The 15,820-nt window shown below is 42.9% G+C and overlaps 1 protein-coding gene across 3 annotated transcripts in view; it reads left to right on the plus strand.

Moving 5' to 3' along the window:
• The first annotated feature begins 349 nt into the window (after positions 1-349).
• Positions 350-15,820, plus strand: part of ehbp1 (EH domain binding protein 1) — a 163,483-nt gene continuing 148,012 nt past the window's right edge. For 2 of the 3 annotated variants that reach the window (XM_053632664.1, XM_053632666.1), the window contains exons 1-2: positions 351-1,044; positions 3,345-3,777. In XM_053632664.1, the coding sequence (XP_053488639.1) occupies positions 3,674-3,777 (104 nt within the window). In that variant the 5' untranslated portion in view covers positions 351-1,044; positions 3,345-3,673. Of the gene's footprint in view, positions 1,045-3,344; positions 3,778-15,820 lie in introns of all 3 variants that reach the window. The other variant, XM_053632663.1, reaches the window with a different exon arrangement.

Consider the following 15,820-nt stretch of genomic DNA (forward strand, 5'->3'; position numbering starts at 1 on the left):
TCTGTCTGTCTGTCTATCTATCTATCTATCTGTCTGTCTATCTATCTATCTATTAAAACCAAAAGATCCTAGGCTTATGTAATATTTTTTTCTAAAAGTGTACTAATTTATGAACATTATCTATCTATCTATCTGTCTGTCTGTCTGTCTGTCTGTCTATCTATCTATCTATTTATCTATCTATCTATTACAAATCTAAGGCTTACATTGCACAGCACTCTTGTTTCTATGCATATATGGGCGGGACCAAGGCATTTCGACAGACATTCCAAATGCACCAATAGAAACCCAGAATCCCACGCTAACGCCACAGGGAATCTCATTTACATATTCTGGAGCCGACAGCCAATAGGGATTTCTGACGGCGTGTCTTCCAGCAGCAGAGGCAGCGACTAACGCATACTAGCGTACTAAACAGTACGCCGCCCTAGGTGTACCAATAGGTAGCGTACTATTGAGCACGCTAGTGTGCTCCCGGCTGTTTGAGCTGAATGTAGTGGGATTGGTCGGAAAATGACGGTGGCTTTATGGTCGGAGTTTGTTTTATGCGAGGCGGCTGCTGGAATTTCGCTGCTCCAGCCAAGGAAAAGTTATCCTTTTTTCCTCCGGGTGCAATTCGCCTAAGCGTTGCTGTTTTTAAAAACACATTCCCAGAAGACAGTGTCCGGAGCTCATCTGTGTTGTTTGGGAATATTTTTTATTTTTTTTTCCTCCACGATGATATTAGCGGCTGAGCTACCTGGCTAGCTGTACTTATTAGCTCAAAGCTAGAACCCAGCTAACGGACTAGAGCGGTTAGTGCAGTTAGCTTCACTAGACCAGCTAGCACGACTGGATTAGCTGCGGTTATATTACCTAGTGTAGTAGCAGCGGTAGTGGTGTTAATTAGCTTAGCTTAGCGTATCTCAGCTAGGTTTAACAGTGCTAACCAGGCTAGCAGGCTGACTCTGTGCAGCCGGGTTAGAGAGGTACAGTAAGTTCGCTAGCAGTTTAGCTACCAGCTCGGAAAGGCGACCAAAGGCTGGCTGCTGAATAATTAAACAGGTGAGTAATGGATTTTTTTCCCAACCAGAGAGCTAATTACGTGGCTTTTAACATAACGTGTGTGTGTGTGTAAGATAGATACACACACACACACACACACACACACTGCTGGTGCTAATAACATTCTCTAGCTGTTCATCATGTTCAGATATAATATATATATTTATATGAAGGCGGGTGGAGGAGAAACTCAAACACAGGCAGACTTATTAAAAAGCCCACAGGTTTGTTATTTAAATGACATTTTTACAGGTTATTCATTATGTTCAGTAACCTAACATGGTTAAAATGTCATAAAAGTTAAAAGTCACTATTTTAAAGCTTTAGCAGTGATTCTTGCATTGTAACATTATGATAATGTACTTTACAGATTGTACAGGAATATAATATATCAAATATAAATATCAAACCAGTACAGGAATATAATATATTAATATAAAACCAGTACAGAAATATAATATGATATATCAAACCAGTACAGAAATATAATATATCAAATAATATATCAAACCAGTACAGGAATATAATAAATAAATATAAAATCAGTACAGGAATATAATGTATTAATATAAAACCAGTAGAGAAATATAATAAATAAATATAAAACCAGTACAGGAATATAATATATCATAGTATATCAAACCAGTACAGGCATATAATAAATAAATATAAAACCAGTAAAGGCATATAATAAATAAATATAAAACCAGTACAGGAATATAATATAATATATCAAACCAGTACAGGAACCAGTCTCTCCCATCTTCTCTCTCTCTCTCTCTCTCCCCCATCTTCTCTGCCTCTATCTGTACCATCTTCTCTCTCTCTCTCTCTCGCCCATCTTCTCTCTCTGTCTCTCTCGCCCATCTTCTCTCTCTGTCTCTCTCGCCCATCTTCTCTCTCTGTCTCTCTCGCCCATCTTCTCTCTCTGTCTCTCTCGCCCATCTTCTCTCTCTGTCTCTCTCGCCCATCTTCTCTGCCTCTGTCTCTCTCATCTTCTCTCTCATCTTCTCTCTCGCTCTCTCTCTCATCTTCTCTCTCGCTCTCTCTCTCATCTTCTCTCTCATCTTCTCTCTCGCTCTCTCTCTCATCTTCTCTCTCGCTCTCTCTCTCATCTTCTCTCTCACTCTCTCTCTGTGTGTCTCTCTCTCCCTCTCCCTCTCTCCAATCTTTTCTCTGTCTCTCTCTCCCCATCTTCTCTCTCATCTTCTCTCTCTCGCTCTCTCTCTCATCTTCTCTCTCGCTCTCTCTCTCTCTCTCTCCCTCTCCCTCTCTCCAATCTTTTCTGTCTCTCTCTCCCCATCTTCTCTCTCTTTATTTATATCTCTCTCCCATATTCTTTCTCTCCCCTATCTATCTATCTATCTATCTATCTATCTGTGTATGATTATTTGTCTAATTGTCTGTTTGTCTATCTGTCTATATATCTGATTTTCTAATTGTCTTTGTCTGTCTATCTGATTTTCTAATTGTCTTTCTGTCTGTCTATCTGATTATTTGTCTGTATAATCGGAGAGATAGCTAGATTATATAAATAAATAAATAATCAGACATAGACAGACACTTAGACAAATAAACAGATAGATAGAGACAGAGACTGACAGATAGATAATTAGATCTATCTGTCAGTCTGTCTATCTGATTATTTGCCTGATTGTCTGTCTGTGTCTCAACCCTGTCCAATCTTTTTTTTTTTTGTCCCACAGTAAATGCCTGCACTTCAGAGAGAGAACACTGATTTTATTTATTTATTTATTTATTCCTTTTTTAAATAGCATATCGCAGGAAAATGAAATGTTATGCTGAAAAAAAACCCCCAGTAGAACCCATCACAGAAATTCTAATGGTTTCCATTACAAATGCCGTCATAAACCATCAACTGTTAACCGTTAAAACCATCACCAAATGGTATCCGTTACGTAGTAGGATATCAGTCCTTAATGGTATCCACTGGACATAACATGGCACCAACACAAGCCAACAAATTACCAGTAGAGACCCACAGGGACCAGGTAAGTTTCCATTAAAACCATTACAAAGTCTATGAGGGTTTCTGTTGCTTTTTTTTTTTTTTTCAGGAACTCTGAATGTTTTGTTTGTAAATGTAAGCGGTTGTGATTGTTGCTGCGGTATAAGTGGAATTGAACAGAAATTAACTTGTTGTTTCTTCTTCAGATTTTCTAAGCAGAGCTCTTTGTCGTTGTTGTTGTTGTTGTTGTTGTTGACATGCAGGTCAGTTCAGGATCGTTCCTTCACCCTCAAAAAGCGCTGCGTTAAATTTCTCCCTCTTGTGTCCGCAGGTTTCTTGACTCGGGGATAATGGAGTACGTTACACCCGATTGTGATTAGGCCGGCTTGCTCTGCAGTATGTGGTGTGCCGGAGCCAGCAGTCCCCTCTGTGCGTGTAGCGTCTCGCTCCATCACACTGCCATCTCTTATCCTCCCGTTCTGGCTTGATGGCGCTCTGCGTTTTTTCAGCTGCCTTCACGCGTCGGCGATGAACGTACGCGAGGCGTGCTCTTCTCAAACCGGACGCTTCTGAATCACGATTTAAAAGGAGGACTTTGACGAGAAGCAGGACCAGGACCGGCACCAGGACTCGTCGACAGAACCCGAGTCAGACGGGATCATGGCTTCAGTGTGGAAGAGACTGCAGCGTGTGGGAAAACACGCGTCCAAATTCCAGTTCGTGGCCTCTTATCAGGAGCTCATGGTGGAGTGTACAAAGAAATGGTGAGTGTGTGTGTGTGTGAGTGGGAACGATTCGATCCCTGTGCGAGGAGTGTGTGCAGCACGGGGTGGGGCTCGTGTGTAGCGCCGTTTTGATAGCGTGTGTGTCTGTGTGCGTGGGTTTGTGATGTGGTTTCTTGTGTGCGTTTCAGCACTACAGAAAAATCAAGGCTTGACTTGGCTCGGGTTCAGGAGAGTCAGATTACACGCAGAATATTGTGTCTCACATCAAACACACCCACACGCACTCAGATCAGCAGATATGGCCGCTGTGTTTGTAGGGCTGTGTCGAAATGATGCACGTTTAGATACCACGCACACGCCTATAAAAACATGCGTATCAGACGAGTTGACTTCCGACTCTTTTGAAGTGCTCACAAAGGGCTTTTGTAGTACAGGAACGTTTTTAAGGAACTTTTCCACTGCAGAGTTTTGGTTCCAGGAACCTTTTTACTTCGTACTTCGGTTGAGCCGAGCACTATGGCTCTTAATTACACTACAAGACACTTTTCCAAGTGTGTCACGGTCATCCTCGATACTTTTAAAACCACTTCGTTACGGTAGCTTGTCTTTACAAACATGAAAAAAATAAAAAAGGATCATTAATCTGTAGGCATGAGACGATGCACTAGAGCCGGGATACGAGACCTATCCTGATACTGGCTTCAAGAGACCATACTGACGCTAGGTCAGGAACTAAGAGTACTATTGGCGCTTTTCCACCGCACGGTGCGGCCCGGCTCGACTCTGCTTTTCCACTGTAGATAGTACCTGGTACTTTTTTATTTATTTATTTTATTTTATTTTCAGTACCACATCGGGCGAGGTCCCGAGCGAGCCGAGCCGATGTTAAAGGTGAGCCGCGCACCGAGGGAGTAGGGAATTCTCCTTAACGGGTGGTTCTGTATCGTGCCTGAATAAACGTGCGTCGTTTAATGTACGACACGTGTTTATAAATGACGTATCATTTATCTTATTACAGATAAAATCACGACAAAGCTTTCTGTCTTAGATTTTTTCATCTCGCTTGTTCCCGATGTCCAAACGGGCGTTTCTCGGCGTCGCTCCCGTCACGTGTGACTCTAACTTAGTCAACCTAGTCATATATTCGTAGGTTCTCGAGCGCCGTTATTTTACATCCTTAATAGGGTTCAGGGAACGGGAAAGGCGTTTGGAATACGGCCTGACCTTGCCTTTGTACCGGTCCGATAACGCGACGTCAATGCGACGTCATCCAATGGAAGATGGCGCCCATGTCGAGGCAGCACTAAACTTCAGCGGATAAGTAAAGCGGGTCGAGTCGTACCGCGCAGTGGAAAAGTGGCTTATTATCAGTCTGAAAACCCTCATAAGGGAGGTCTTCGGTGGTCTGCACCTATCACACCTTTTAAATACAGCGTCGAAACTGTCGAACTTGGTTAAATAAAACCGTTTGATGTGTCGAAAGATCGAAACGGTACGATATCTCGTGTGGCTTCAGCTTAATATGATCATTCTCGTCGGAAACCTGGCTCTGAGCTTTCTCCCCCGCGTGCCGAAGGTTTCATATCTGTTACACGATTTGCAGCACTTTTGTTGATTTTATACAACCGTCACGGCTTTTGCGGTGCCACGGGAACCTCAGAGGAAACGTGCTGTCTTTTTCTTTCTTTCTCTCCCCCCCCCCTTTCTTCTCCCCCTTCTTCTCCCCACACCCTGAAGCAACTCGCGTGCGCACACACATGCTTGAGGTCTTCCAGATGTGAGTGTGAGGAGATGGAATGATGGGAATGTAGTGCTGTCTGTTACAGGGAAGCACTGGGGAGGAAGAGGGACGTGATGAAAGACTGTACGTCTCCATCACTAATCTGCATTTTTGATGTCCGGTACGGTCGTGCCAGGGTGTCGCTTCCATTACACAGAGGGAGGGAGGGAGGGAGGGAAGGCAAGCGCTCTGTGAAAGACATGTATTTACCCACTGTCAGCATGCTGAAAGGCTGTTAGCTGTTGATATCCTCGAGGCCAGGCGGTGTGACTGTGCCATGACTGTGTGTGGGAGAGAGAGATGGAGTTGCGTTTCATCGGTCTCGAATGTTCGTGTCGTGATGGAAAGTTTCCATTCTGCCCTGAGACAGAAACCACAGTTGCTTAGTTCGAAGTGACTTCCTCAACCACTGCTTGATTTTTTTAGGGACTAACGTGTGTGTGTGTGTGTTTGCTGTCACTTCTGTCTTTTTATAAAGGGTATTTTCCGCTTGTTACTGATGTAACCAGAGGCTTCCAATGAAAGTCCCATGGCGTTGTAAGCCTCCGTGTTGAAATTGACTTGACGGATCCACCGAGCTCCAGACGGGAACTATTTCCCAAAGTCTCGCCTCTCTTCTGGCCATCATCATAGGCGTCCTTCCATCCATCCTTCCCAGAGCTTGGCATTGGCGTATGGGCCTGTTTCATCCTCGAAAGCAAGCACTTATACTTATCCTGTGCTGAGACTCGTACAAAGCGATGGTTATTTCAGTGACCGCACGACAGGATACGTTCGAATTGTGATGTTTATCTAGAAGGGCTGTGGGTGTGAATGTAGGATCAAAGATTCCAGAGTTTGGGGCGCGGGAGACTCGTACGTACAGTATACGTCTGTTTCTGTTACTCTTACTGTTTATGTCGTGAGCCGCCATTTTGATTAGGTGTCATGCCGTAAACCGGGAAGGAACTTGTAGGAGAGAAGACTTCCCCAGGTCGACGAATAGGACTTTTAAGGTGATGGGATTTCTTTGGATTTTCCTGGTTGGAGGTTGGGAATTACGAGTTATGAAGTCTATGAATTTAACTGCGTGAAGTAGTTGATTTTGTCCAGTGGTCAATGCAGCCCAAGGTACTACAGAATCACGTACTGGTCTGTAGAGCTGGGCGAAATAACCAAGATATGACGTTACAGTACGATGAAGATATTTCTACGTCGTCACCGAGTCATGTACAGTAACAACTCATGTACAGTAATGTATTTCTTTATAGAGAGTACGAACGTGACGTCACGGTAGCCGGAGCTCGCCGCGGTCACGCCCACTGAGTGGCAAAAAGACTGAGAGAAAACGTTAGTGTGCAGCGTGAATTCTGCGAAAACACAGAAAAACTTATGTAAAAACAGCTGCCAATTTCCGCTGATGAATAACGGGGGTGCATTTATTTATTCTCTGACTGTGTTTTACCTTCACAGATATATAACATTAGTAAATGGAAGCAGTGTTCGCTACAAACAAACTAGGTTACTGGCGTACGGTTTACCCGATACTATTATATAATAAAATAAAAATATTTGTACGTACAACCCGAATGTTTATTTGTGTTCTTGTCAGTTTCATTTCTCCAGCAAGTCCCGCCTTGAAGTAGGAACAGGCGTCAAGGTTTTTGTGCGTCAAGGCTTTTGTACGCCTTCAGGCTTCGGGGACATAAAAACGTTGGGAAAATCGATTTCTGGCCACATGCCGATGTCCATGGACCACAAGTTCTTGGGCAAGTTGTAAAGGTCACTGTCGAGTCCAACGGCCTTTGATTTAAGCTGATAATCGTTAGTTATGCTAGCGTTTCCCCTATTAAATCCAGCCATTATGCTGGATGTTTTGCCGCTCAGTCCGGCCGAAGGGGGCGTGTTCCTCCGCGTAAGTGCCGTCGACGCATACCCTCTATACTCTTTGATGTAAAACTGAAAAGGGGAAAAAAAAAAGAGTCTGATAATAAATAAATAAATAAATAAAATTACTTTGTACTCAACTTTAACCTGAAATCAGCTCCTTCTAATCAGTTTGTAATTGCTGTTTTTAGAAATGCCGGAACAGGATATCACGAAAGCCATGATAACGATATCAGCAAAGTGTATTGTGACATCATTTATCACCATATTGAAACGATCTTGTTATATCGCCCAGCTCTCCTGGTCCAGGTTGAATGTTGGCGTTTTAGATCAGGTGTTGGAGTGTATGAGCTATGAGTAATGTTGCATTGGATTTGTGTGTGTGTGTGTGTGTGTGTGTGTGTGTGTGTGTGTGTGTGTTTGCTGTTGGTGCAGTCGGTGCCAGCAGCACTATTTTGCCTGCCAGGATAATCAGCAGGAGCGAGACGGAGAGAAAAACCCTCCACTGCAGCCAAGCTCTGAGCATTTAACCCTCATCATGGCTTTTTACGGCAGACGCTTCCTCCACTCGCTTTCTCTCCGCTTGAAATGATTTTACGAGTGTGTGTGGTTTAGAGGTGTATCTACGTAAATGCATCTCTCTTCTTGAGCTTGGCAGGATCTAGAATATTTTCTAGAAAGTCTTACGATGTGTATAGGTGATTGTGTGAGAGGGCTCGAGCCAGCTATTTATTTATTTATTTATTTATTTATTTATTTAAGCAATGTCGGTGCATTATCTAAATCGCATTCAGAGTCAAAGTCGGGAGCACACATTTATAGAGAATGTCTCTGTATGCTGTAGCATTACAGTTTCCTTGACTGAAACTAAGAGGCCCGAACCTGTTACAGCACGACGACGCTCCTGTGCACGAAGTGAGCTCCATGAAGACACGAAGAACTCGAGCGTCCTGCACCGAGCCCTGACCTCAACACCTTTGTGATGAACCGGAGCATCCTCGCACACCATCTCACTAACGCTCTCGTAGCTGAACGAACACCAATCCCCACAGCCACGCCCCAAAATCTAGTGGAAAGCCTTCCCAGAAGACCGGAGCTTATTATTAGAGCAAAGGGGGAATAAATCTGGAATGGGATCTTCAACAAGCACGTATGCGTGTGTTGGTCAGGTGTCCACAAACTTTTGGCCATAAAGTGTATTTTAACTGCGACTTGAATATCCCCTTCTACAATAGACACCGCTCATTAAAAGGGCTTCGCTAATCAAACATGGGTGTGTGCTGGTTCATGAGATTAAAGACTCTTTCTCAAGACTCCGCCCTCCATTCGTTCACAAGCAGCACTTGATGACGACCTCTGTAATAAATATGTAAGAAATAATAAACTGTAAGAAGTCAATATAAGTTGCATTTTGAGTTGAACCCCCGCCCCCCCCCCAATGTGTGATGTCTGAATGCAATTTGTTGAACCCGGGAGTGTTCAGTGCCACGGGCCGAGTAACATGATTTATTCAACGTGTCACGTTTACTTACTATTTCTCCTTTCTGAAGAAAACCAGACTTTCAAAGGACTGGAGCTCTGTAATTAGCTCATTTTTCTTTTCGTTCCTGCTCGATGACCTTCTGAAACACTCTGGTCTTCTCCGCTCGAGTGTCAGTACCACAGGAAGGTAATAAATAAACCGCAAAGCACGAGCGTAGTGCCTACAGTCCTGCAAACCCGCAAGCACAGAAGTGACTACGTTTACACGGGCAGCGGTAATCTAATTACGGACCTTATTCTGAATAAGACAATATTCTGATTAAGGTGTTTACATGAGTCGCTTTTAGAATATCCCTTTCATGTTCCCGTTTTACATGTGCTAGAATATAGATGGATTAACGGCACACGTCATTACGTCGCCACGCCACGCCGTCCGACGTTCCCTCCAGAATTTCACGTATCGACACACAGTTGTTCTTCGTTACGGAACCGTATACAGTTTTGGGTGTTTTTACTTTTAATTTTACGAAAGCTTCAAGTTTAATTATTTGTCGTGCTGTACGTGCAAATAGACGACTGCTTGAAGCCGTGGGCTGCGTCCCAAAACGCGTACTTGCCTTCTATATAGTAGCCGAAATACGTGTATATCTCCTACTATATAGTAGGCAAGTACGCGGTTTGGGACGCAGCCGTGCTCTCTTGTTTGTCATACGGTTGAGCGCTGCCGTGTGTGTACGTGTCCTGTCAGACAATGCGGTGAAAACTCTCACACGACGTTAATAGTGTGATTAAGGCGTGTACGTGTCTGTAACGCACGTCGATAACGCGACTAAAACAGGAATACTCCACACGTCTTAATTCCATTTGTGTTTACTTCGAGTATGACTTTAATCAGATTAAGGTCATCAGTAATCGCTGTTTACATGCTAGTTTCTTAATCAGAGTATCGTCTTAATCGGGTTCATATCGGATTATTGTCGTCCATGTGAACGTACTGAATGACGTACGGAATTGTACTGTCGAGCTACAGTTCAGAAGCAATTCTTCTATGTGGACTCAAACCGGTGAACACCAAATGAGCCCAGAATCGGTTCTGAGTGCGGACTCGAGGATTTGGACCACGTGTGAGAAGCCCTTAGGGACGTCAGAAGAAGGTCGTCTCTGTCTCATTCTTTAGTTTGGAATCACTGTCTATTTTGGTAATGTTTTATATTGGCCACCAGTGTTTTGATCTTTGCTCCTATTTTGTCATCCTCTGTACACACACACAGATTGGAGTTTAGCAACTGTTTGACCAGCGTTACAGGCGTAATGGCCTCATTTCTGATTTTACTTTAATCAACAAGAGAGAGCTTCAAATAGCAGATCTTTCTCAGCCCACTGTCTGATTGAAGCCCCCCTCCTCTAGTGTTATTGAATATTAACACTAACAGGTCTCCTCTTACAGTCGGAGTTTGAATTGTTAAAAAAAAAAACCCTCCTCCTCCCAGACCTACCGAAAGTTCTGTTTTGAGTACCGCTCTTCAGGATTTTCTCGATTAGTAAATACTTTTTAAATGTAAGGGTTTTGATTTGAGACACAGCCCGGTGGTGATCGCGTCCACTGCAGAAAGCTTTAAAGAGAAACGGAGTTCGTCATCGTGTTGAACATCACAGCACGTTACAGTTTGACTCGGAACCCAGACGAACAGATGTTTTGGCTCTGACGTGCCATCTAGTGGACGTTGTGTTTAATCCTCCAGAAGTACTTAAGATACGCAGGCGAGTATTACGTATTAATACTCAGTATTAAGAGGGAAGCTCTTGTACAGCTGAGTACGTGCAATAAATGTTGCAATATATTTAGCGGCCTTTTTGTTTGTTTGTTTGTTTGTTTTTTGTTTTTGCTCTAGGGCTTCTTCAAGGGCTTTTTGGTTTCGAGATCGACCGTTTTTTTTTCAGAGTAATTGGTTATCAGCAAAAGTCCACACCGATAGTTTTCCCCGGTTGCGGGTGCGCGAGCAACTGAGAAGCGTCCCCTGTCGTCATACAGTGACGAGCGCGCCCTCTAGAGGCGAAATAAAAACCATCACTGACACATCTTGCTGTGTTATTTGAAGTGTTTGTTTTTATTTGTTATTTGGAGTGTTAGTTTTTGGTTCAGTTTGGATGTAATATTTTTTTTCATTGACTTTAAAATTTATTAACAGTTAATATATATCAAGGGCATAGGTTTGGTCTCAATAATTGGTAGGAACACCCGCCCACCCCGGGGGGGAAAAAAAGGACTGTTTAATGTTGACAACCAAATGGTTTATTAAAATATAACATCTATATTTACATTAAGATCTGTCTTTACATTTAAATACAAATTATACAAAGCAACAGATCAAAGACTAAAAGATTCTAAAATTCTGCCCTCCCATATGCAAATCTACACCCTTGATATATATATTAATATTTAGGTATTTATTTTCATTTAAAAACGTACAGTACGTTTTTCCTGGTTCAGCCGGTACTGTTTATTTTTGTAATAAAGTTCAGCAGTGTTTTACTTTGAGCGCTATGTTTTCATTCAGTATCGATTTTAAAATCTATCGGGTGATTAACTGGTTATCAGGAGGAAGGTGCCGCTCAACTCGGTCCTCCTCTACTCTGGTTAGCCACCGCGAATCTTCCTGCTAACTCTAGCTCCAGGAGGAAACGCCTGATGTGATGACTTCTCATCTCTGTTGTATTTAAGTGAAAGTATTTATTCTTGAAATAACAGGTTTTGCAAATTGTAAAGGTCTCGTCAGGTTCTTATTTTTACCGCCGGACTCTAAAAATCCCAGATTTTCCTAAATGTTCCCAACTTTTTAAAAAAATTGAAGATGCTGGTTTGACGACTTGTGGTGTAGGTTTCTTCGGGATGCTGCTTAGCTCTACTCTGCGTCTATGTAGATACAGAACTTCCTGGGAAAAATAGGTTATTACGTTTCTGGCACTAATGCAGTTTATTTCAAGACATTATCACGGTGCATCGTGTAAGAGATTTTCTCCCATAAATGGCAATGGATCTCACTCTCAACTCTCTCTCTCTCTCACTTACTCTCATCTCTCTCTCACACTCACTCTCTCTCTCACACTCACTCTCTCTCTCACACTCACTCTCTCTCTCAACTCTCTCTCTCTCGCTCAACTCTCTCTCTCTCTCACTCACTCTCATCTCTCTCTCTCTCTCTCTCTCACACTCACTCTCTCTCTCACACTCACTCTCTCTCTCTCTCAACTCTCTCTCACTCTCTCAACTTTCTCTCTCTCTCTCCTCTCTCACACACACACACACACTCTCTCTCTCTTTCTCTCTCTCTCTCTCTCTCACACTCACTCACTCTCAACTCTCTCTCTCCTCTCTCTCACACTCTCTCTCTCCTCTCTCACACACACTCTCTCTCTCTCTCTCTCTCTCTCTCCTTACACACTCTCTCTCTCTCTCTCTCTCACACACACACACACACACACACACACACTCTTACACTTTCTCTCTGTTGCATTGTTGAAGACCTCGTGTAATGAGGCCAATAAAGCTGTTTAACCGCTCCATCAAAAACTCAATAAAGGAAAATTTCCATTACAGTGTGCTGCAGGGAGGGGTGTGTGTGTGTGTGTGTGTGTGTGTGTGTGTGTGTGTGTTCTGATTTCATAAACGCTAATGGATACAAGGGCTGCTGTTGAGAAGAGGCGTCAGGCGAAGCACAGTGAAGTCGTAAACATAATTTAGTTGAGCTGTAGGTTACATCACTGGTGTTTAATTCAGTCTTCATGCTTTGTGTGAGCGAGAGACGCACACGCAGCGGGAGAGCCAGAGGAGGAACGTGGCTTCATGGCAGGATAATAAAGAGTTGGGGAAGAATTTTCTTCTTATAAGGCTGGAAGTATAGAATGAAAAGGAAGAGTTGGACAATACGTACAGATACACATCCAACACAGTATCATGGTGCTTGGTATTTTGGTGTGTCTTCATATTATTCACTGTAAATTTATCTCACTCTCTCTCTCATTTCTTCCAGCGCTTTGTGCTTGAAGCTTGCAGTGCTTCTTTTGCCTTTTCACGATTTTGAATAGTTTTATTTTATATGAGCATGATAAAAAAATATTTGTATTGTATAAACATAGGGTATAAATACAACCGCTATAGCTAAAAAAAAAAAAGAAAGGTTTGGCCATGTTTTTGGGTAGAGCCGCTGGAAAGTTGTCCTTCCCAGTAGGGCTGTGCGATACGTGTCCAGTCCGTACAGGATTTCGTGTTGGTTTTTTTTTGTTATTGTTGTGGCCAAAAACGCTTTTGCTGCAGCTTTTTCAAAATTTGTGATGCAATTTTTTTTCGCGGAAAGCTACTTGAATTGGCGCAGTTGCGAGTGGGGCTTTATCTGATGACTATCGATACAGTTTTCCTATAACCTCTATATCGCCAGTGTCCCAAAAGCTGCTTTTCAGCAGAAAACGGCTTGATTTTCTCCCATAGACGGCTCTTTGGTCTTCGTGTTGGTTTGTCCTTTTTAACAACAAATGCAGTCTTCGCAGGCGAAACCCAGAGCACAGACCGAGAGTAGATATTCCGAGCCATTCGCTGTTCTAACGATCAATTTAACAGGGCACAAGAGACGTCTGTCGGTCACCTGTTCCAGCGGGTGGGTTCAAATGAAAGGTGTCGTGTTATTTAAATGATCATGTGTTAAACGCGAGGAGACGATCGCTGAAATTCTGATCCCGTGGTCATCTTTTCCGACGAACCCGAACGTCTCCAGTGTATAGCGAAAGAAATAGTCTTGCCGTTCCGGTACTTTCGGAGGGGACTGTAGGTGGTAAATTTTCACGACTGTGGATGTTGGTATTTGCTGCGGGTACGATAGTTTCCATGTCGAATCTGCGTCGTCTTCTGGTTTCTTCTTCTTTCGTACTAATCTCAGTGCGTGATGATGATGTACAAAGAATAGTTAATATTATAAATATTGTAGTTATTCATGCAGGAAATATCTGCGTTACGTCTCATTGAGTCATGAGCCTCCGGTATTAGTGTTTACGAAGTCATGAGACAGACTCCTGGGGAGTTTTTGGCCGGGGATTGTGGGAGAGGGCGTATTTTCTGTTTTCGTGGTCAGTTGGTGTACTCTGGTATACAGTGTGTCGAGGCTGAGAGAGGTGAATGGGGATGTGAAGAACTGCGGTAAAACGTCACCCATTGCTGCCTTGAACACAAACAGTAACAGCTTCAACATGTGTTGCAGAGGTCGTATTTGTATCAGGAGATTCTATAGCGCGATTTATTTGAGAACATTTAACCTCTTAACACTTAGTTTGTGCTTTTGTTCTTCTTTTTTAGTGTTTTAATATGGTGATTTAACTTGTGCTTTAAAGCTTGTGGACGTTCAGCTGTTTTTTTTTTTTTTTTTTTTTTCAAAATATAATGTTAATATTTTTCTTAAATTCTTTGCATAAAATCCTTATCGCATAGCCCACAGATGTACATGTAATACCTTGTTCATAGCCTTCAATGTGCACAATGTTTGAAGGACGACGTCGGGCAGAATGTGAAACAACGTTTTTGTTAAAAATTGGGCTTTTAATCCAACTAACCGATGAATCGCTGAAATGATGGACCGATTAATCGCTTATCAAAATAATTGTTCGTTGCAGCCTTGATATTAGCCTGTATCGGCTTTATCACGAATATATAGTGGTGTGTCGAATTAGAGCGATGCGGATCTCTCTTCCTGTTAGTTTTTTTTTTTATTTTAACGTTGGATTTATACTGTACGATTGTTTTTTGCCGTCACAGAAATTTGTAAAAGAATTTCTGGGTATTGTGTTGGACTTGTGAGATGTTGCGCAATCTGCTCGTGCCTCCTGATTATCACGTGTTGACGATGGTGGCGCTGGAGCGGCGCTGGAGCGGCGCAGGCTGCAGCAACACTAAGGAAGGCAGAGGAGGGGGCGTGGCCAGACATGCGTACCGCCATCGTGTAATCAGAGACGGAGAACGCGCTGTCGGTCTGTCACGCAATTCAGCGCAGAGTTTATTGAAATCATCTCGGTTTATTTACACACGTTTATTACTTAAAGTTTCTCATTCTCTTTATATCGGACCACTTCATTACAGTTTTACGAGAGAAATGTTTAATACGTGAGCTTGAAAACATTTTAACTGGCTCTTCTCTCCCTCTCTTTCTCTCTCTCTTTCTGTCTCTCTCTCTTTCTCTTTCTCTCTCTTTCTCTTTCTGTCTCTCTCTTTTTCTCTTTCTCCCTCTCTCTCTCTGTCTCTCTCTCTCTGTCTCTCTCTCTCTGTCTCTCTCTTTCTGTCTCTCTCTTTCTGTCTCTCTCTTTCTGTCTCTGTCTCGCTCTCTTTCTGTCTCTCTCTCTTTGTCTGTCTCTCTTTCTGTCTCTCTCTCTCTTTCTCTTTCTGTCTCTCTCTCTTTCTGTCTTTTTCTCTTTCTGTCTCTCTCTCTTTGTCTCTCTCTTTTTCTCTTTCTCCCTCTCTCTTTCTCCCTCTCTCTTTCTCCCTCTCTCTTTCTCCCTCTCTCTTTCTGTCTCTCTCTTTCTCTTTCTGTCTCTCTCTTTCTCTTTCTGTCTCTCTCTTTTTCTCTTTCTCCCTCTCTCTCTCTGTCTCTCTCCCTGTCTCTCTCTCTATCTGTCTCTCTCTCTATCTGTCTCTCTCTCTTTCTGTCTCTCTCTCTTTCTGTCTCTGTCTCTCTCTTTCTGTCTCTGTCTCTCTCCCTTTCTCTTTCTGTCTCTCTCTCTTTGTCTCTCTCTTTCTGTCTCTCTCTCTTTGTCTCTTTCTTTCTGTCTCTGTCTCTCTCTTTCTGTCTCTCTCTCTTTCTCTTTCTGTGTCTCTCTCTTTCTGTCTCTCTGTCTCTCTCTCTTTCTGTCTCTGTCTCTCTCTTTGTCTCTCTCTCTCTCTGTCTCTGTCTCTCTCTTTCTGTCTCTCTTTCTCTC

Source organism: Ictalurus furcatus, chromosome 9 (assembly GCF_023375685.1).
Source record: "Ictalurus furcatus strain D&B chromosome 9, Billie_1.0, whole genome shotgun sequence".
NCBI lineage: Eukaryota > Metazoa > Chordata > Actinopteri > Siluriformes > Ictaluridae > Ictalurus > Ictalurus furcatus.